Source organism: Saccoglossus kowalevskii, chromosome 15 (genome assembly GCF_978046115.1).
Source record: "Saccoglossus kowalevskii chromosome 15, keSacKowa6.1, whole genome shotgun sequence".
Taxonomy (NCBI): Eukaryota; Metazoa; Hemichordata; class Enteropneusta; family Harrimaniidae; genus Saccoglossus; species Saccoglossus kowalevskii.
The window spans coordinates 18,100,932-18,123,476 of record NC_140655.1 but is presented as its reverse complement, the minus strand read 5'-3'; the positions used below and the strand labels follow the sequence as shown (position 1 = coordinate 18,123,476).

Genomic DNA, 22,545 nt, shown 5'->3' with positions numbered 1-22,545 from the left:
AAAAAAAATGAAACAAATGTAATACGTGTAAATTATTTCACTGGAATTTCATACCTTCTAATGATGCAGCAGTATAGTATACACTTAGTGTCTGAACTGGGCCCTGTTGTAATAATTCCAATCTACCACGGAAACCACCTTGTGTTTTGTACTGCTCATCTATGTTATCTTGAACAACCGGGATTCGTTTGCGTATATAGTCCTCTTGGACCTTCAGGAGCTTTGCTCTTGAAAGATAGATGACATCTCTTTCAACTTTCCTCACCACAGAGCATATGTTATGAATGAAACCTTCACTGAAATCAATTTTCGATTCATCATTGACCTCAACTCTGACATAACCAGGAAACGAGGTTGGAACCCACTTGAAAGGTGCGCCACAAGACGGGCTTCCATGTCCAACCCTTTCAAGTTCGCTTATGAACAGTTCCCGTCCTGATGCTTCTAAATCTAGGTCTGTGTTTGTCATTGCATCTTCCTCAGAGTGTAGTTGCATTCCTTCTTGTGCTTCCCCGATGGGGATCATCACATCCATCTCATCATTCATATATCTATCTTCCTTCACGCTGTGGTCGATCAATGCAAATCCCTCACTCGTACTTCCAGTCCATATGAATGAATCAAGGTTTTGTATGTTATTAAAGCAAGGTTTCAAAATGAAGTTATAAATATCGGCCAATCTTCTGGGGAGTTTGTTTGGATTATTTGGAATTACATTGCCTTTTTCATACATTGTTAACATAGATCCTTGTAACACCAAGTATCCATTTATTCCTTTTACAGGCTCCTTTGACACGCGGTCTATTCGATACAGGGGTTTTTCGAGAATATCCAATAAACCAATGGATGAGTGGATGACATGAATCATTTCAGCTTCATTCAAGTAACCCTTTCTTGAATGTCGTTCAATTTCAGCAAACGCATCCAATTCCTTCTGCATTGCAAGTTGCACAAATGCACTTGCACTAGACTCTGTTTAAAAATAATTAAAATAAATTTGAAAATGTAACTGTTTAGCGCAAGGTAAACGTTGACACACTACACCTCGAAATGCTTCAAGACAATCAATGAAATGGAAGGTGTACAATCCCTTGGCCACTACGTGAAAATGGAATCTATTTTTGGTTTAAGATAGGTATACAAAGGTGCAATAGTTAGCCACGGTGAGTCCATACCATCATAAAAATAAATGCCTGGTCCATTCATGATAATTCATGATTTAATATAACTATGATCACAACGACAACATAGGTTACATAGTATATACGGGTTATAATTACTGAAACACAGAGAGAGGCAAATCTGTATATTCAACTTATCTTACCTATTGTGCCAGTCTTTAAATTATTGGCTTTATCAGGGTGTTTAGATTCGTCTATAAAATCAACGCCCCATGGACTCCGCATTCGATTGAAATGGGTAGTGTTGAAATTGGTGGTATTGATTCTGTATGATTCTACAGACAAAAAATAATGTGGATTAAACTGGGCTAACCTAATACCAAATAGTACCTACAATAAGATCCGGCAATTTACATAAATCTATTTACAGAACGCCTCATATTTTATTTTTAGAATGCCAATATCTATTTGAAAATCAATTGAGTACCATGTAACCAGATCCGGTTGACCAATGTCAACATACTGTGATGAATTTGTTTTTGCGTATCTGTTGATCGACTTAAGTAGTTGATTACGAGTGAACGGCTGTGTTATGTCTGGCATTGTTTAGGCCATGCGATGTTTTGGACGGAACTCGACTCAGTGATTTGGAACTAATTATTCGGACTACTATTTCTGACAGTTTGGTATTAGCAACCATTAATGTAGTGAACGATTAATCAAAAGATATGACGTATTCAGTACTTAGTGTGATTAGTTGAATGTGTGAAGGCCACGCCTTAGAGTCGTAATACTGCTTTGTAATTAGTTAAGGTTTTGAAAATGAATAAAGTTGTTTGAGTTGGTCTTGGCGAGCACACGAGGAGAGACGCATTCCTGGAGAGTCTTGGGGCAGTGTAGAATCTAGAGGCAGTCTTGTATCAGCCTTGCGATAGTCTTGGGGACTTTTCCCCAGGGCGCTGTGTCTTATAGAGTGCTCGACTGATCGACTAAGACGAGAGTTGACACGTATTTTGTTGTGTGCGTCTATTTGAGTGTAAAGTTTAAGTGACTTTCCCGATCCCGTACCTCAAGGGGACGATATATAGAGCCGAGACGACATTCCCCCTGGCACGTGTGGAGAACCCTAGAGAGAAGAATTCTCCCCTGATAATACTCCAGAATTTCCGTTACGTGTTACAGCTGACGCTTCATTGTGTTTGCTATACCAGTCGCCTGCGTTCACGCAGTTAGCATGGCGACCTAATTGGGTTAATTATTTGTCCCTTGTTTTTATTAATCAGCACGACAACAAATCGTGCGAAACAGCGTTTTTAATTTTAAAGTTATTTTACTGTAACATTACAGACTGTTTTGCCGCAGAACTTAAATAAACGATCTTTCCCAAGACAGGATCGATGGTGGTTGCATGAAACCCAAAACACGTGTCCAAATACCCGCATAAGCAGATTCAAAATATTTTATCTGACTGTAGTTCGCAGTGTTACGATCATATTTTAAACAAACTAGAAGTTAGGATGTCCAACCGAAGTTTTGAAATGTTTGGTATAGATTCTTTCTTTTTGTGGTCAAATATATCTCCATGTTGTAATAAACTCAAAAGTATACACAATTACATCTAGTATCTTAATCACTTACCAAATGGTTCTGTGAAATGAGGACTATCCGCTTCTTTCAACGTATCAGGGATGGTAATTGGGGAACATGTTTCAACAACAGACACTTGTAGGCACTTTCCCGTCACAGCTACCAATGGATAAACACCTGAGACAAATATGAAGAACTTTATATATCTACATAATAGTCTATTTACAGTGCTGTGGTTTTGACATAATATGTACCAAATCGCATGAAGAAGAGTCATGTGTTTACTGCTCTCTAGGGGCTAAATATGATTAACATGAACGTATATTTGCTTTGATATATCAATACAATTATAGAATGTTCGGAAATAATCGGAGAAAGTCGCCGGAAGCACAATCGGAATTACCTTTTGGTATGTTCCTGAACGCAATGCCTTGATCTTCTCCATTATAGTAGTAGTGCAAAGCAGAATTTGCAAAACGTACAATACCAACTTTGTCGCCCTGTTTAAGGTCGTCTAGATTCAGAATGTACCCTCCTCCAATAATTTTAAAGTCTCGATGAAGATACGTAGTTCTAAAATAATAAATATATTCTCTGAACATAAACATGTTGATATTCGTTTTATGCAAAGGATTGGGACGCCCTCATATATCTGGATACTGAATACAGAAATGTAGTTTTAACCATAGACCCTCTAGAGGGTCTATGTTTTAACTAAGCGCACGCACGCCAAACTAACACTTTATTCTCGAATGTCAAATATTAGTAGAGATAACCATTGAAATGTTATGCATTGTGTGAAACAAATGAATCACTAATTTTAATTTCCGACGGAAGAACGTGAGCCGACTTACTCCAAAAACCAAAAGCCTGTCCCTTCTCCGTAGCCTTCCCCGTAATAAACCACATCATCTGGAAACTCTTGGTATATTGTTACACCTATTAAAGAGAAATAGAACAATGAGTTAATAACACCAATACAGCGGAGGAAGACAGAATCACGTGTTCATTGAATGCACGTTTAAAGCACATGTTAACAATACTGATATTGTTTTAACAGTACAACCTGCATCATTTCCATGGCAACGCCTCCTAATTTTCAGCGCCTCAGAATAGCTATGCAAGTCGATTAACCCCAGTTGGTACAGACACAACACACAGCACACACTCTAGCATAGAACACATGGTGCACTTGCCTGACAAGCGTTTCCACAGTCAGCGCGTATAATCAAACGTCGCGCTTTTTTCCTCGGTTGTAATAAAATGTTTCTGAACAGGGGTACATCGTAAGTAGTAGTGATACATACTCTTTAAATTAGTGACGAAGTGGTTTTGGTGGGGAGGGGTGCGTCTTTCACGTTTCACAGTTTCACATTATTGAGCAACAAATATAAAAGTACATTATCACCCCATGTTAGCTTTTCAAACAGCTAAACCATAATCAAAGATTTGTTGAATATTGTTCATAATTCACTCCTAGGAGACAATTAGAATACAATAAATAACACGAAACTCTGCCACTTACTAGCAACAAAGGTCATTCTCAACAGTACAGACGGCAATAAATATCATGCATTTTGTAACCCAGTGAAATTGTAATTTTGTTCCCCGGGTAGTTCAAAAAATGATTTGCGAAACACTACTCTCTTATTTTTCTAGTTTTATCTTTGGAAAACATGACTTGACTTCGCCCGATTTTGGAGTAATGCGACCGAAGGACGGATACCTGGATCGGAGATCACCGAGTAGAGAAGGTTCAAGCAGTGTTGATTCATAACCTCCATCACTCTTTGTTGACGATTGCATAGACATGGTTATAATAAAAGAAATACATCATGAAGGTAAAGCAAACACACTACAAAATAATTTTGTTACAAAAATTTTCATTGCGATATGTCATATAATGAACTCGTTTGGTAGATTATGCGCCAACTTGTATCAGTTGAGAGATTCTCGCTTCGTGACGCACCATCTACCAAGCCCGTTTATTATATATTTCATGGCTAACCTAGCCAAATCTGTAAATCAAAATAGACAAAGAGATGTTCCAATAATTACGTGAATTACTCATCTTGAAAACTTACCAAATTCGAGACCGGCATTTTTATTAACGTCTATTTTATCGATGTTTATCTCGAACAAGTGATTACATTGTAAAGGTTTGTCTGTCACGAACACTGCTCTATTGTTAGCTGCCACAAGATCCGAATCTTTTCGGTAACCAACCAATCCACCGTTCGTTATACCTGCACGTGACCCCACGGGCATAAGGCGCACTTTATTGTCAGTTTCCCGAACTTCACTGTCTGTAGTGGGGTTTCCTACCTAGATATAATAATAATGTCACAATTTGAGCTTGTACATTATTATGTACATGGAACTGCGTCACTTGACAGAATAGCAGATATTGGCGCATAAATATTTAGCATGTCACAACTGAGACATTTACAAACTGGTGTAAAAACTACTATTTGTTTTTTTTGCGACACGTGTTTTGCGCAGGTCGAGTTATGTAATATGTTGCACTCTGCTGGTGCAAAATTCACGCATGATTTTGAAACACGTATTCATTCACGAATGGTTTTGTCACACCGTATACTACGATATCGCGACTCACCGTGTTTTCAGATTCGGAAGACCTGTCACGAGATGGCGCTTCAACCGATGATTTTATTGCTGGCGTTGGTGGGACAGTATCACCAAAGTATGTCTCTAATCTGTCCGCTAAGCTTACCATCTGTAAACGAATAATAACATGTTAAATCACCATATACACAGACCATTATGGCACCTGACCAGTACTTAATATGTCTTGCACATGGCTTCCAAAAAAATCGAGAAACATATCATCTTGGGTGAATGTTCCGGCGAAGCACTCCACTATCACCTTGATGTATTTCATTAGGACTATGTGTATGTGACAGTGCCCTCACAGTTTAGAATCAGTTTACCAACAACCAATCATATTGCTTCTTTCATCAGTTTCATCAACGCGCTTGGTCAAGCTGTCAAAATCCTCGGGCGGAGCTAAGTCTCGAGACGCTCCCCGTTCCGCGCACCACTCTACCGTGTATTTCTACGGGCTCTGCGCGAGAATAAATGTGGCTGGCACAGCGGAAGCTGTATTGGCTTGGATGTCGAAGCAATACAGCAACGACATCCATGGATCATGCAATTCACAGACATTCAGAACAAAGCTATACTTAGGGAATCACCAGTTAATCTGGCCTGGGGGTGCCGGTCAATTCTAGGGGGGGCTTTCCATTTTATGTATATGAAGGGGGGGGGCTAACAATTTTTCCAAGAGTGAAGGAGGGGGGGTGTATAATTATCTGGGTTTATTCACATATATTGTATAGACGACGGCTGCTGTGATAAACATACTGCAATGAGAAAGAGTTATTGTTTGTTTGTTTTATTGCACAACAATAACTTAATCAAATTAGTATAAAACATTAAGTATGAAACTTCATTTGTAAACAACAGTATAAACCTCTGTGAATGGCATAAAAAAACGTACTGCACTTTCCACTGTATGAAGAAAAACAAACCTTTTAAACAAGTTTGTGAAAAGCAAACACACTAATATAACACAAAATATAAAGATAAAATATATTTATATAGTGTAATATTTTGTATGTAAATAAATAAATAAAATATATATAAAAAAAAGTTTTCATATATTTTAATAAAACACAACTTTCTGAGGAACTATAGATATTGAACCTAGGAATCTATTTTTGATCCTCTCCATTCCTATCAATCTCTATCCTCATCGCAAAACATGTCAGTATCGGCACTATCACCAGGATCATTAGAACCACTTTCACCATCCTCATAACTCTCTCCACTGGAACTATCAGACAGGCACTCATATTTTAACTTCATTTCTTCATACAGCTTCATCATCTGCTGCTTAGCTGCAGCAAAGAAGACATTGCGATGAATGAGGTATTGCAAATATACTGCATCCATCTTTGACAACTTCAAATTGGCTTCAGTTTGATCTGAGATTTCAAAATCTACTGAACCATGTATACCATCAGGGAAACATCTTTGTACAACCTCAGTGGATGTTATCCTTTGTAACAAAGCTGTAACTCGTCTTGCAAAACGATCTCGTTTTCGCTTCTTCACTTTTCTCCTGTTTTCTTTTCTCTACTTATTCTTCTTTTACTTACATCTGACAGTCCATGAAATACATTTCTTAACCAAGTCAGTGTTTTATCAAGATCTGCCATGAACTCAGTAGCTTGACTGCAGTTCACTCACCATGCTGTCATTGTAAGCCGTCTGTTCAGTAGCCCACTGTTTTAGGTGTCTTCCATAACTGGTAAATAAGTCAGAGTAACTTTCCACAACCAGTGCCAAACAGTGAGAGGCCGTACCACTTATTAAGCGTGCATGAGACCCCATGTGTGAATAGTAATAGTGAAAGAAGACAGCCAGATGATTGGCAGCTGCGTTTCAACATCACGCAGAATTTCAAAAATTGGCTTTTATCTTTGAAGAATACTGAGAGCATCAAAGAATTTTCCTCTAAGTATGCAGTGGAAGAGCAATATGTCATAGACTATTTTCAAAACCTTACCACACTAAAGCAAATGAAAACCATTAGGGGAAAAGGTAGAAAGTAACAACAACAAAAGAAGCAGGAAAAAAGTCATAGTGATTATGACTGGATTTCTTTGGTGTTGAATGGGACACTAAAAACATTGACAGCAGCTGAGTTGGATAAGTACCTGGACCATAATAAGCTACCAAAAAAAGGGAACAAACAAGACAAAATGAAAGCAATTACCAGTGATGTAATCCGAAAAATAATATAAAGATCAAGCAAAAACACATAAAATCACTGAACATTTACAAACTGTAAACACCAGAATGTACAACACTGACGAAACTGACTCAGAGGACTCTGATGGTGATGATCTCGTTGACAGTGCAGAGGAAATAGAGACTGGTGACTTAATAGTTCCTTACACTGTAGTGACGAGGTCAGGGAGAAGAGCTGGAACCTGGAAGCATGCAACGATTCATTAATGTAAATCTTTATTGTTTAAAAAAAAAAAATCGTGGGGGGGGGGGGGCTACCATATTTTGTCTTTTTCTAAGGGGGGACAGCCCAATTTTTAATATACACCTGGGGGGGGGGACTTGTGATTATTTAACAATAACATGTGAAATTCACCGGCACCCCCTCGGTCAAATTAACTGGTGATTCCCTTAGTGCCGAGTCTGAAGTGTTCGTTTTACCGCAAAGCTGTGTCCCTGCAACAACCGAAGACATCAGAAATGCAAAGCTCCAAGCGCTTTTTAGCAGTCATTGTAACAAAGTTTTCTATTGGTCGGTAAACTTTCTATCGCGCATACACGGTTATGAATGGAGTTGCCACACGGGGTTGTAGAGGGGGGTGTTCGAATAGAACAACACCGTGCAGGCGAACGATGAAACATATCCGATCACACAATTTTACCTTTTTCTTCAGCATCTGGTAATGGCGCTCAACCACACTGAGCATAAATGCCACCAAATCAGCAGCGCCCGCTGTAGAGGCGAACGAGAGACTAGCATCTGTATAGTTCCACAACACACAAGCGACGGCGTTGAACACTTCCCATTGACTGTCGCCTCCATATACAACCTCACCATTTTTGTACGAATCACGAAGAATTTCCATCAGTGTGGCTAGAGAAAATAACGATACTGAGTTATACTTTCTGATCATATACCGACTCCATGAATAATTAACCTTCGAGCGCTAACACTTTATAACCTACATTTTTTAAACCTCCAATTTTTCATATTTCTTCTAAACATTTGACTGAGACCTGTACCCAACGTTCATTTGGTACAAACTTATAAAAAATAATATATTATACATAAAAAATGTGCAAAATATGTTGCGAGAAAAATGATCGCATCGTGATTAGTGACGTAATAGAAAACAAGCTCGCTCATTTCATATCTGAACATATTTCGTTTTTGTTATTTTTATTGTGATCTTGAAAAAAGGCGAGTTTATGTATTATACTCGTGTATTATTGCAAGACTGTAATTTCACGAACAAATTGCCAGTCATCACCGTGACTGACCTACTAGTCTAGATAAAAAAAAAATACCTACCTACGCCCCCAATTTCAGCTGTCGTGTTTCCTATCACTTCTCGCTGGTCCCTGGGTGTATCGATTAATGTTTGATTGATTGCTTGCAGTAGGTCTCTTAATCTACTTGAACTAAGCGATTTTATATCACCGAGGCAACCAAACAAGGACTCTACAAACGTCACTTTCACGGATAAGGATTCATCCTTGTATTCTGCGTCAACAATGACAATGACTTCAAGTTTGGGTTATCGAAAAATACAGTGACTGTGCATCGCGGTAATTCAAAGTAGACACTAACAGTGTATCTGCCAAGATGCGGTGTAAACAACGGCTAGCGACACGAACGCAACTTCCAATGTGACATGAAAAAAAAAAATCATTCGATAGAAGATTTTTTGATCGTGCATATATATTTAAGATTTACCTACCTCCAGGACCAGTACTGGAATTTGCACCCTTACTTTCAGACGTCTCGCCTTCGTCGTACAACCCCCATGTTAACAGTGCATTTCGAACACACTGCTGCTCCTTTTCACTTCCATTCTCAGTAATCCGACACATCAGCAGTAAAGCGCCATCTACGATCTGTTTGAAATAGCGACAATAAGGATTACAATTATTTCTATTGGAGGACTGTAGTACGTAAATGATTCAACTACATTGAATCTAAATAGATGTTTTGAATAAAAATGAAAACAATGTATCCGTAATATTTTACAGATTAGGAGATTTGTTCCTTTTGTTTTATCCTGGAACATTGTATTTTGTCAAATGTTTACATGGTTTTAGTAACGAGTTTATTAGTTCACTCGATATGTATGCGAGGTTTGATAATTGCGGATTATATTTCATATTTCACAATCACAACGCCTCATCACGATAAACCGTGGGATTGTTATTGAGACTTTGTGCTGCGCACGCGCAGTTGCAACGCACGAGACCACCATTGGTAGAAAAGTTTCGTATCTGGGCGTTCAAGAAACATCTCAATTTCTGCCTGAATTAACGATCAAATCAGTGCCAGACCGCATTGAAGGAAGCGCCGAACATCAGAGCGACTGTGAGTAACCTGATTTAACAACTAAAGCACACCCGGAGGTGAGAGTCGTTGATGAACTTTCTACCACCTTCCATGGAAATCGGCGCCCAGTTTCACCGACATTTGCCGAGACTAACTTCTAACCATCGTGTTGCCGTAACAACAGCACTGACCAGAGTTTCGGGGAAATTGTGACAAGTGTATTCCTGGAACAGTGGCTCATCACTGACCAACGTAGAAGATTTGCTGGAGGTTTGTACAAACTAACTATAACTACAATCGTGTGTTCCCGCTCCATGTACAGTTCGAACTCAACGATAACTCTTACTCTTACAATTGCAACCGACGAGCGTGGGTTATTTTATATTGAATCATATGATTTCCCCTTGTGTTACACTATCACATTGGATGAGTTTAGCATGAGTGTGAATTTATAACGTTGCATCAGGAATTGTAGTGCAATTTAGTTTTTGAATTCCACGAAACGGACAATTCCCCGCGCCGTTATAATTGGAGTGTCAGTGTTCGATTGACCTAGTATACTGATAAATAGTCATCCTTTCAGTGATATATTTTACTCACATTTATTCAGTATTTTGCTTTTATACGATTTTAAATGAGTACTGTGTTGTATGTAGTAGATCATTTAGTCCTGTAGAGGTCAGTGACACTTGTGACCTTGGATAGGGTAACTAAGGAACTTAGGTGAAGTCAGTTTTACCGAGTGTCCACGATATTACGAGTTGATAGTAACGGAACTAGTCTTGAACTATTCCATTTCATGTACCCAGTTGTTCCAATACTGTCCAATGTATATATACTCCATTTGACTGTTGCTACGATAACATTGAATATCTGAGATATATCAGCTGCTATAGGAATTGTTGCATTGTGTGATTTTTTACATGTATGTGCTCATTGATGACAGTGTCAAATACAGAATAAATGACACGTCCTGACTTCCAGGGACTTTTGGTCAATGTATTTGATGTGTCTGTGCATGTTATATTTTTATAATTATTATCATTACTAGTAGGATTACAGCGCCCTCTATGGTCGCAACTGTTCTCAAGTCCAGACAACAGGATCATACCGAAACAAGGAAGTACAACGTTAGTGCTTATTGTTTATTTAAATCTTTTTTTGTGTGCACAGTCTGGAGTGTAACACCAGCTCAACGTTTTTCCCACTCTCCGGGCTGTTTTGTGTACTTTCCTTTAAAATGTGTTTCTGTTGTTTTTGTTTTAATGTTTTTGCAAAAACTATTCTGGCTTCTTTCAGATAAGTCGATTCTGTGACGTCAACATGACTTAGATGGGCGTAAATAATGTTGTCGAAATAGAAATCATAATGGATCTGATGCGAACGGCGTCACATACACCCATTCACATCACAGTGGCGCTTCGTTGCTAGAGGACGATGCATTGGCGAAGATGCTAGCGTAGCCAGTGTAGACAATAAAATGGTTCATCTCTCATTAGACTAGGTTGATACGCATGTCACATGAAGATGCCTACAACCACCAATTACCTTTTCTTTGTTCTTTGGATGTCGTGATAGCATTTCAAGTCCTTCCACCAACTCGCTCACCGAGTAGGACTGCTTTGTTGTTTTCTCGACACATTTACTTAAATACTCAATCAGTGAGTCAATAACACCTGATGAAGCGGAAAATATATATTGAAAATTGTGCAGAAACTTATAATCCAACATTAATTACCGATGACTTGTTTTGGAAAATGTTATTTATAGTAAATTACATGTATAAGGAGATTACATATCACAAGCAAATTATGCAGTTTTACAAATTCATATAGGTAGATGGTCACGGCCGGTCAGAATGACTGGTCTGTACACAGTTTAAAATATATTACTAGTAAAGCGTCACAGCCATCGCGTCGCATCGTGTTCGATATGAGATATATCTGACGTACTGTAAAATACTTTAATTTCCCCTGGAATATATTTTTGCTATTTTTGCTAAAGGGATGATGCAGTGAAAAAACAGAGATTATACTTTTTTCTATTTTTGATATTCAATTCATCAAAAATCAATGAAAATAAATTTCATACAAAACACCCAAAAGTCTTTTCAGTGAAAATTAATTCCAACTAAAATAAAGTATTTCACAGTATACGGCAACTCATGTAATACGTGTACACTATTTGTCATGCGATATACTAATGGTGGACGATGCGCGACCGCTGTGACGTAAGCATGCGATATTAAAACAACAATCTATTAAGTCAGTGATTTGAATATAATATTGTACAATTATTAAACTTGAAAATATATGTGCTTGACAACTGTGTGTTCATGCTTACACTAGAATTATCGTGAAATCGCCCCTGACAATGAGATAAGGTGTCTGATTGTAAACGAAAAGAACCAATGTCTACCACTTGTGGCATTGTTCACATCTCTGTGAAAATCAAATTGTCTTTTTTTATTCAACTATATTATGTTCAAATTAATGACTCGATACTACTTAGCTATACTTTGTTACCAAAGTATTACTGCTGGGAAAAGATTGATCAGCTTTGGAATTAGTCCAAGAAAATTGTTCAGCTTGGAATGTGTCTGAATCCTTCATTAGGATGCAAGAATGTAGGAATGTACCAAGAAAATTGTTTTTCTGGAGTAAATTGTAGTGTATTTTACTTATGAATGGTCAAAAAGTGCATGCAGATTTTATGAAAATGTGTGGATGATGTCGTGTGGTCATAGTTGCGCAAAAAATGATGGACTATTTAGGCGTAGCTATAAAATGTGTCACCGAAGTACTCACACCTGTGCATGATTCTAAGAGTTTGTGCTGTGAAGAAACTCCATTAGAAAATAAGTATTGTGTAATTTGTAGTGAGATTGTATTCAAATAGATTTGTTTTTATGAATCTTGTTTCTTTTCAAAGTCTATTTATGTAATAAAAATTGTTTATAAAAATGTTTTTTATACTTTTTCGATGGATTGAATTTACAAATTATGAGTTATTTTGTTATACCATCACTCGAATTATGTGTTAAAAATTTCTGATAGTTTAGGCTTTGTGTTCTTGCGAATGGGAAGAAATTAAACTGTTGAACAGTGGACATAGATAAAAGCGTATATTGAAAGTTGTGAAATCATGGTACTGTTTTGGCATTATACGACTTGCAGTTCCCTTTTGGTGGATTTTATGTGACTGGCCATGTTACCGAACTGTAGTATTATGTAAATCTGCCCCGGAAAATCTGCAAGCAAAGTTTAAATTGCCATTTTCACGCTGCGTGGAGTCGTCATCTAAGTATGCACAATTGTTCGTCTTGTGTTCCCCGGTGTATTTAAAAATCCTTTTTGAATTTGGGGGACTTTGTGTGACTGACCGTGGTGTTTGTAAACTTTAGTCGAACTGTAGTAGTGTGATTTCCATTTACTTCGTCTGTTATAAATCAACTGTATTAGCTTCCTTCGAACTTCCTATTGCCACTGGGATTATGTCTACTACACTCAGCGGTGTAGTTCGTATCGATCTTCTTGTATGAAATGCACCCGAACCCAGAAATCGGCGTCAAATCGGGATGGTTTAGTCACGGAATTTCTTACCTTGTTCTTGACTGCAGTACGCTTGGCTATGAACTTACACATACCCTAGCTTATGGGAATAGTGCATCAAGGGTAATACTGTATTGATTGAGGTGAAACAAACATGGCTGCTGTAATGCCTCATTGTTCCCCTACATTGCTCGTGTTTCTCTTCCAGTCTTAGAGTTTTTTTTTTTTTGATTTCAATTAAACAGCGATTTGGCTGTGACCATGCATTTAGTTATTGTCAACTGTTTTTCTTGAATGGTTGATTGTCATAGTAACATAAGCTAAGTACAATTAAACGTTCGGAGTTGAACAGTAGTCATTTGTAACATGATTATTTAATTTAGTTTAATTCCTTCAGTTAAAAATTGAGTTTTCAAAATAAATAAATAATAATACGTACCCTCTTGTATACTTCAAGTTTTCATTAAAACAAAGTCAAAGACTTTGAAATTGCTTTTCTGCCTGTTTGCCAATCCATTGCTCCAAAACACACCTTTAAATACTTTTATTTTCCCAGCATTGAGATGGCTCTGCCAACTCTTGTATTTATAAAGAAAGGGTTGCACGGAATGTAGCCATAGCAACAACAAATATATTCTCACCTAACTTATCTTCTATCATATTGATTTCATTCACAGGGTCAACAATATAACTGAGTGTCAGCATGGCAGGAATTCTCCGGTCCTTGTTTAGGGAACCACTAAATACGTCCAAAAGCTTCTTTGCATTTGCATTATCGTAATACTTTCTATTCTCCCTCGCTTTGACTAAATTCATCAGTATGTTCAGTGAACAGTCAAGCAATATACATTTCCTCTGCAAAAATCGTGAGATGAAGTAGAATGTGTGAGTCATGTACGAATCATTCTAGCAGTCCTAATTGTACGTACGATTTGATGTCATTGAAAATTTAAAGGGCAGTGGTCGTTGCGCAGCATGTGTTTGAATTTCATGTAAACAATGTATTTTACACACGTTGTATACGTGGCCCATATTGAACAGAACGTGGCGCGGCCGACCGCCGCCCTTAATTTTAAAAGACACGTAGAGAATGGCAAAGTAGGCCACTTTATCGAAAATCGAGGATACAGCGTTTAGAGTGCACATGCATACCGCATGTTGGGTATAACATATAAATGTACAAGTGATATTGTGTATGTTTATGTCTATCTGACCGAATATTAGCATGCAGACATGTTTGTATTCCCGATAGTTCCAGGAAAGTTGGTCAATTACCAGTGTTGATGATAACCGAGTTTTAAACATATTTATCACTCTCATCGTCCTACCTGCATGAATTTTCCCAGTGGGTGGATCAACTCTTCAGCTTCCTTATTACTAAGAATTGGAACATCGATATCCGACGTCACAGTAGCCATCTTGGGTTAGTCTGAAATCACGTGATCACACCATGAAATATAACACTTGACAATCTACGACTGTTAGAACGTTAGACGCTCGACTCGCCCAAACGTTTTTGGTGAGTGGCACATACTCCGGGGAGACTCAGCTGGTCGAGGAATATGCATGTGCGTTCTGAGGGGTATACCAGTCAAGACACCCCCCCCCCCCAACCACAAGAACGTGATTAGACCGGAGCGATCAAGGTTTATGTAACCTATACACACAGTAGCGGTAGGCTACAAGTAATATATCGGGGCAGTGGGCTAAATGCGGTCGTGGGGACTCTGGTTTGATAACAAAATACCCAGCTCAGCGTTGCATGGAAAAGTTAGAATGTTGTATTAACACATAACAAGCAAAAACGCAATCGTAACGATTGCTATGGGAATGCAGTAATACAGAGTAATGTGTCACGTAACAATTACAAGTATTCTGTAATGTGCTATCAAAATGTATTACAAGATACTACTCATTATGTGGTTACTATAATGATTAACAGGAATGTCTATGCACTGTAATATATAGTGCCACCAACTGCTACAAATATATAGGCCAACACATCAATATGGAGCACTGAAGAGAATGTATGGCATACGCAGTAATCCAACTTACTTCAATTCAAATGGCTACCACATACACAATAAAGTATTTACTAACTAGAAACACTAAGTGCTGATAGATACTACGTAATAGGTACTGAGGCTGCGAATGCCTGAGTATTCCCTCGGTACATAGAAGTATACGCCAGTAACAACAGAGATTAGCACTTGGATATTAAATCTGGTACTTGGTAAAATGAAAGGAAATTACTTTAAAGTTACTATAATTGAAAAGATTACTTATCTAGTATTACGGTAACAAAGGCGTACTAAATACAACAGTATACATTAGCTTAACTATAAAATACTAGAACTATCATAATGCAACTGTGTGCTCAAATACACAACCAATGCAGTCATTGAGGTTCAGGTTCAATTTCATTTTTAGAAAGTTTCGGCCACCATTTTACAAAACTTGCAGAGAAATCTCAATTCCAATTTTTGAAGCAAACAGGCTCGCAGGACGTCCTATTCTTATACATGTGTATTGACTTTATGACAGTGTAAAGACGTGGTGGCTAGTGTTGGCAATGTCTGTGTTCCAGAGTTTTTAAAAGCTCACAAAGATTTAAAAGTTAGCATCATATGAGATGAATATTTAGCTTCTCTTCCTTTCATTTATGCACTAGCATTTTGTTGTATACAGCAATCATTGTAAATTATCCCACTCATGTACTTATCCCACCTCCTGGGGGCTACTTGCATAGAAGTGCAATTCGGGTATGTGCCGCCCGACTGGGGTGTCATTTCACGTTATTTTGTTTAGAAGTGGGTGGTCATTTATCAATGGTTTGGTTTAGAAGTGTGTAGCATTTATTTACTTTTTCACAGGTCATTATATTCAAAGTTCTTGAATTAATTGTAACATGCCACACTATGTTCCTGTAGGCTTAAAGTTGGCTGGTGAATAAATTCTGTCAAGATGTGTGTTTACTTAATGCTCTGTTTGCATGTTGTGATTTTTTTGATTCCATGCCAACTTTGCATGTATTTCGATACATTTGTACTATATTTTACTATTTCAGTGTTCAGACTATGAAAAGGGACAGAGGTGTGTTTCATGTTACTTACATGTTTGACTGTGATAGCTACTAGAATTTCAAAGTTTGTACAAAAGAGAGAAGTCAACAGTACTTTGCCTCCTGAGAATCTACATCTTTAAACACTACAATCTTTGTTTTTAAAGTGCATTTTAAATTACTATAAAAGCTCTATCATTCTGTTCTAATAGCTGAAACAAATTCCTGTGAATTTTCATTTAGCGAATGAACTCTTTGTCAAATACAGAATACTGTGGACACTTTATTTTTACTTGAATTAATTTTCGCTGAAAAGGCTTTTTGGGTGTTTTTGTATAGAATTTAGTTTGACTGATTTTTGATGAGTTTAATGTGAAATATAGGAAAAAAAAGTATATTTGCTGGATTTTATTTTCACGGAATCATCCCTTCAGCGAAAATAGCGAAAAAAAATTCCAAGCGAAAATAAAGTATTCTACAGTACCTATTCTTGAGTTCAATTTTCTCTATAAAATGTGGATGCAACGTTTTGCTTTTTATGTATTTTCTATGTATTGTTTTTTTATTTGATAACTTTGGACTAAACAGATTTTCTATTAGATTCAGATCTTGATCAAAGTTGGCACCCAATTCATAGGAGTGCTTATATTGATTTTCTTCTGACATCTTGTTTTCTGTAAAGATTTTAGGTTTGCAAATGTTTATCAGACTGCAAAAACTCTCTCCATTAGTTGGTTTTGAAATCCAGTCTAGTATTCCCATGGGATATCAAGGATATTATTACAAGATAAATGATTTGCTTCATTGAACGCAGACAACAATGCATATTTCCACTGAGATCAGTGACATTTGAATATGTATCAGTCATCAGTCAAGTAGAAACAGTCAAAATATTTTATTAGATTTTCCCCAATTTTTCGCATGATATTTTCATACAGGGCATCTGTTGTTCAAACTCAGGGAAGACTTTATACTGATGAATAAGGTGACCAAGTTTGATAAAGTTTGGAATAGAATTACCGGTAGTAAAGTTATTATGCACACAATGAAAATTCTTGACGACAGCGATAACGCCGGACAGAAATTTTTTCCTTAATATACCTTTCCCTTCCATCTTTGTTGTTACGGGCAAGGTAAAAATACATAATGTTCATAAACTGTGAATAACAATGAACTTTATAGGACTACTTAACCTGATAAAAGTAGGTAAATTTTTCAAGCACAAGTGATATCGATGATAACTCGCAATACTGTAGAATACTTTATTTTTGCTTGGAATTTATTTTCGCTATTTTCGCTGAAGGGATGATTCCGTGAAAATAAAATCCAGTGAATATACTTTTTTTTCCTATATTTCACATTAAACTAATCAAAAATCAGTAAAAATAAATTCCATACAAAACAATCAAAAAGCCTTTTCAGTGAAAATTAATTCAAGCAAAAATAAAGCATTTCACAGTATCTTTGCCCAAGAAGATAAAGAAGTTTATTTCGTATTCTAGACATCTTGCAAAATTGACACAGCAATGCAGCGTTTTATTTTTTTCTCATTTTTTAATTCTTCAGCCAAAAAGAACATGCAAACAAAATGCAAACAACAGAATGTACACAGAGATAAATTCAAAGCAGTGCTGCTGGGTGGGATTCTTGTATAGCAAAAGTTCTGCAGTTTTACTCTGCCATCACTTGTGTGCAAATAAGCATAACAGATCCTCTACACACAACACGTGTCATTCAGAAATGTACACTGCGCATTCCTACAGTTACTCAAATTTTCTACCATGTGCACTGCATTATTGTCACTTAATAGAAATTTGTTATTGAAAAAAAAATGGTTGACACAGCAGGTCAGAATTGACGACTGGGGGAAGAGAAACAAACTTTTTTTTTTTTTCTTGGCCTTAAAGCCTTTATTTAAATATTTGTACAACACCAATTTTTATGTATGTACATTGTTACAATATTGTATGGATAACATGTTACTTTTCCCAAGCTTTTGAGATGACAGACTGAGAACATAATTAGTCATCTATCCACCTATCTCGGTTGTAAACAGCCGATCTGAGTCATGGTATTCTCTATTTTCATTGTAATATTTGAAGGTTTTGAAAATGGCAGGAAATTTAAGTTTAAATAAAGTATTTCAAAGAATATTTGTTTTACGTTTGGTCAGCTGATTTTTAAAGCTCATTAGCTGTAACTTTAGGCAAGTTTTTCAGTAGTTTTGTTTTGTGAATCAGCTGTAGATTCTTGTTCTTCTCCCTGAAGCGTAATGAAATGTTCAGTATTTTGCTTATCAAACACAGCCTATATAAGATAAACCAGAATTGTTATTGTTGAAAAATTATTTCAAGTGTTGAATGGAATTCATTTGTCGACAATAACATTTGTTAATACACATATACAGAGTATGTTACCAAGTAGAAGATTGTATATTCTAGCATGCTGTGGAGAAGTAGAACAAGAAACTGTGGCTGATACATTGAACTGAAAATACTAAAAAAACTTGCTAAAAGTTACAACTAATGTCCATTTCAGAGAGAAAAGGCCATACAAACCCACTATCATTTTTTGTGAAGTTCACCTTTATGAATAATTTTAGAATAACAACACTAAATGCTATGGAAATTAGCTTGTATGTTTTGTCAGTTTCCAAAATGAATCCAACATGGTGTCGTACATCTGATTGGAAACTTGAAGTTTGTAGAGCTGAAGGAAAGTCTGCTATTTTCATGCATGTAACAACTTTGATAAGTTCATACTCTTCTATTCTATAACAAGTAAATACCTTTATATCAACATTTTGGTGAAAAAACTGGATTGGACCTTATTTGCATGTTTGGGGATTTGGAATTTGTTTTGTAACCCAACTTCCCTCTTTGATTGACAATTTTAAAATGACATCAAACTAAGTTGTTTGTATGGCCTAATAACATAGATTTTGTTAACCCTAGTACAAAAGAAAACATAGATATGCGTTTCAAATGGACGGGTAATTGCAAACATCAGCATAACATAATTTGCACCCATCGCTTAGTTGTCATCCCATACATGTAGTGTCAGCTGGATTACAAGGATATTTTCGAGATTCATGTTTTTCTAATAAATCTCCTTTTTAAAACCTTTACCACACACAAGACACAAAAAAGGTGCTGAATCACTATGTTTGAAAAGCTGATGATCTTTAAGTCACCTTTGCGTGACGTTTTATAGTTACACAGTGTACACTGAGATGGTTTCTCATCTGAATGGGTCTTTATGTGAGCAGTGTATACATGTTTAAATCTGAACATCTTTCCACAAGTGCATGTGTACTTGGCCTCATGACAGCCCTTTTTGTGTTGCTTAAGGGATAACTTTGAGTTGAAATGCTCTGAGTACTGATCACATACATGAACTTCATGTATGTGCGAGGATTCATGCTATTTCATGCCCAAAAATGTCTGGTTGAAAACCGCAAATGTTGCATGTCTTTATACCCTTGTTTGTGTGACTACAGCCATGTTCAATAAGTTTTCTTCTTTCGGAAAAAACCTTTGCCACAATGACATTTGTAAGGATATTGCCCAGTATGACTTCTGGAGTGTTTCCTCAGTCTAGTCTTTGACTTGTAAACCTTGTCACATACCTCACATATGTATTCAGGGAGTTACTTTGTACATGTAATCAACACTTCTGACAAAGCCTGGTCACCATTTGAGTCATTTCCTTCATATACCCTTTCAGTATCCATCCCAGTTGCAACTGCTGCATCATTTGCAACTTCACCAGTCGCCACACTCCCTGGGTCTGAATCAGTCACATCTTTTGTCTCAGAACCTTTTAATGTCAGCCCACCAGCTTCAATACTTTTCAGAAACTGCAAAGCTAAAACCATGGGAACATACAGAAAACCATCAATCATAATTTTAGGCACTAGTTAAAGTATTATAATTGTAGCCAGAGAATTTATCAATGCAGCAGTTAATGTAATCTCCTAGGGCCCGGGCCATCTGAGCAATACAGCCCGACAAACAATGTGGGGTACTAGGCGGAGTTTTACATGAAATTTGGTCTGGGGGTGGGACAATCACCCAATTTATTATCCCCAGCCTGTTGTACTCGTGATTTATTAGATACAGCGGAATGTGATCTATATAGACAAAGCAATGAGGTGACACCCCTCCCCCCCTCCCCACGTTGGCACCCCAGCAATTTGATGAGCAAACTGTGAAATGAGTTCAGTCACACCTTCGAGATAAAATAGAACACATGAACTGGTTGAATGTCCCAAAATATTCTGGTAAAGGTGCAATTCCCCTGTTGAGGCTGTTGTGGATGAAATACTCTGGTCCTCATGTTTTGGTGTGTTTTTTTCCTGCACCATGAAGGGGATGAGTCAAGTTTAAAATTGCATGAGAATGATTTTCAAATCCCATATTTCAAAACTCTGGGGGTGGGGTGGGGTATCGGTAACTGATAGGCTGATTTCCTGATGGTCGGTGACGGACTGTATATCAGATAAATGAACAACAGCCATGTATAACAGTACATGTATAAGAATAGGATGTCCTGCTAGCCTGTTCGCTTCGAAAACTGGAATTGAGATTTCTCTGCAAGTTTCGTAAAATGGTGGCTGAAACTTTCTAGAAATGAAATTGAACCAGAACCTCACTGATGGTGGCATATTACACAGCATAACTTGGTGATTTTGTTGAGAAAACGGGTAAAATACTTACCGCCGCTAACACTGCTTTTGGAGGTAGCCATGTTGTTTACGCCCTCAATATCAAAATATGTTCAAAGCTTGAGTTCTCAAGGTCAAAACTAGCGGAATTCATTCCTGCAGCTAAGCTTTTCCTGACCAGGCTATGCTGCATGGTGTCAAAGCTGTGATTTTCATTAAAAAGCTACACTTTCATTGGTACCCCTGATACTGGCGTGCAGAACTCAGAATGTCAACGATAGTACTCACAAGAACTGGAATATTTGGTTCAACCATAGTTTCGTTCACCATTCGGAAAACACTTCTGCCAGTCGCTAAATTCTACGCAAACACGATTCTGTCTGTCCCAAGAGTTCCACAACATCCATAACCAATTTAGTACAGTCTTTGGAAAGAATTCAGTCAATTTAACAGGAGACTGCCCATACAGACGGAGAAAATTCGAACATAACATATTCCAACATGCTATAGATGACGCTTTCACTATAGACCGCCACACACTCCCCAACTAAGAGAAATGTCGTTCCGACATTACATCACCAAATTGCAAGAAGACACCAAACATGTCAAACAAGATGCCCCTTAGTAACAATATCTATTATAGCACTACACAGATCAGCTTCAGAATTCTTGAAAAACTGATTCCTCACTGCAATAAAAAAGTCTGCTTTCGCACTCCAATCAGACATTGCAGTCACCATTTGTTGAGAATAGCCATAACGGTCAGGAGGATTAATCGTTTTCTTTGATCTTCTCATCTGTGTGTCAGGCACCTCTGGTTCCGATACACCAGATTCTTTGGCCTCATCAGGATTACCACTGCACTTGAGGGTTGAAGTCTCTGTTTGAGGTTCTAAGCTAGTTTATAATGCTGGCTCTGTGACAACCAATTCACTAAAATCTTGGTTCTGTTCAACTACTTCAGCTTGACTATTAGATTGAGAAGGTTCGGGATTAGCATTACCATCACTCTCAATCCTATCAGGTTGTTGCACACATGGTTCTGCAGTTGGAGTTAACATACTCAGTTCAGGTACGGCAGACTCTCAGGTTCTATACCCAAATACAGGTCAATTGGTAGTCTAGGGTGTCTCGCAAACATCACGAGTAGCCCGTACTGTCATGCCGGGTGCAATTATAGGCATGAACAAGCGGCACAAAATATGATTTCCAGTTCTTCTTGTTCTGGTTTTCTGTATGCGACTGCATATCTTGTAAAATGGTCACTTATCACCAATTACAGATTCCATCCTTAGACTCTTCAAGTGTTAGATAGTCCATGCACATGGACTATCTAACTAACACTGCACATGCACAAGCTGCATGGGTTGAGAACTGTGTATACTAACCATTGGTGCTATTGTTGGCTTACCCGATGATCCTTTTCTTAA

At 37.5% G+C, this 22,545-nt stretch overlaps 1 protein-coding gene and 1 pseudogene across 1 annotated transcript in view; both read right to left on the bottom strand.

Moving 5' to 3' along the window:
• LOC144356525 (uncharacterized) overlaps positions 1-22,545 on the bottom strand; it is a 31,656-nt gene that overhangs the window by 2,382 nt on the left and 6,729 nt on the right. The window contains exons 2-14 of the mRNA XM_085508490.1: positions 14,717-14,817; positions 13,982-14,243; positions 11,386-11,513; positions 9,245-9,401; positions 8,836-9,027; positions 8,186-8,397; positions 5,326-5,445; positions 4,793-5,033; positions 3,563-3,647; positions 3,112-3,281; positions 2,760-2,885; positions 1,325-1,456; positions 55-972 (exon numbers count right to left, since the gene is read on the bottom strand). Coding sequence (XP_085364616.1) covers positions 55-972; positions 1,325-1,456; positions 2,760-2,885; positions 3,112-3,281; positions 3,563-3,647; positions 4,793-5,033; positions 5,326-5,445; positions 8,186-8,397; positions 8,836-9,027; positions 9,245-9,401; positions 11,386-11,513; positions 13,982-14,243; positions 14,717-14,806 — 2,833 coding nt within the window. The 5' untranslated portion in view covers positions 14,807-14,817. The remainder of the gene's footprint in view (positions 1-54; positions 973-1,324; positions 1,457-2,759; positions 2,886-3,111; positions 3,282-3,562; positions 3,648-4,792; positions 5,034-5,325; positions 5,446-8,185; positions 8,398-8,835; positions 9,028-9,244; positions 9,402-11,385; positions 11,514-13,981; positions 14,244-14,716; positions 14,818-22,545) is intronic.
• Positions 19,483-20,353, bottom strand: LOC144356517 (zinc finger protein 711-like; annotated as a pseudogene).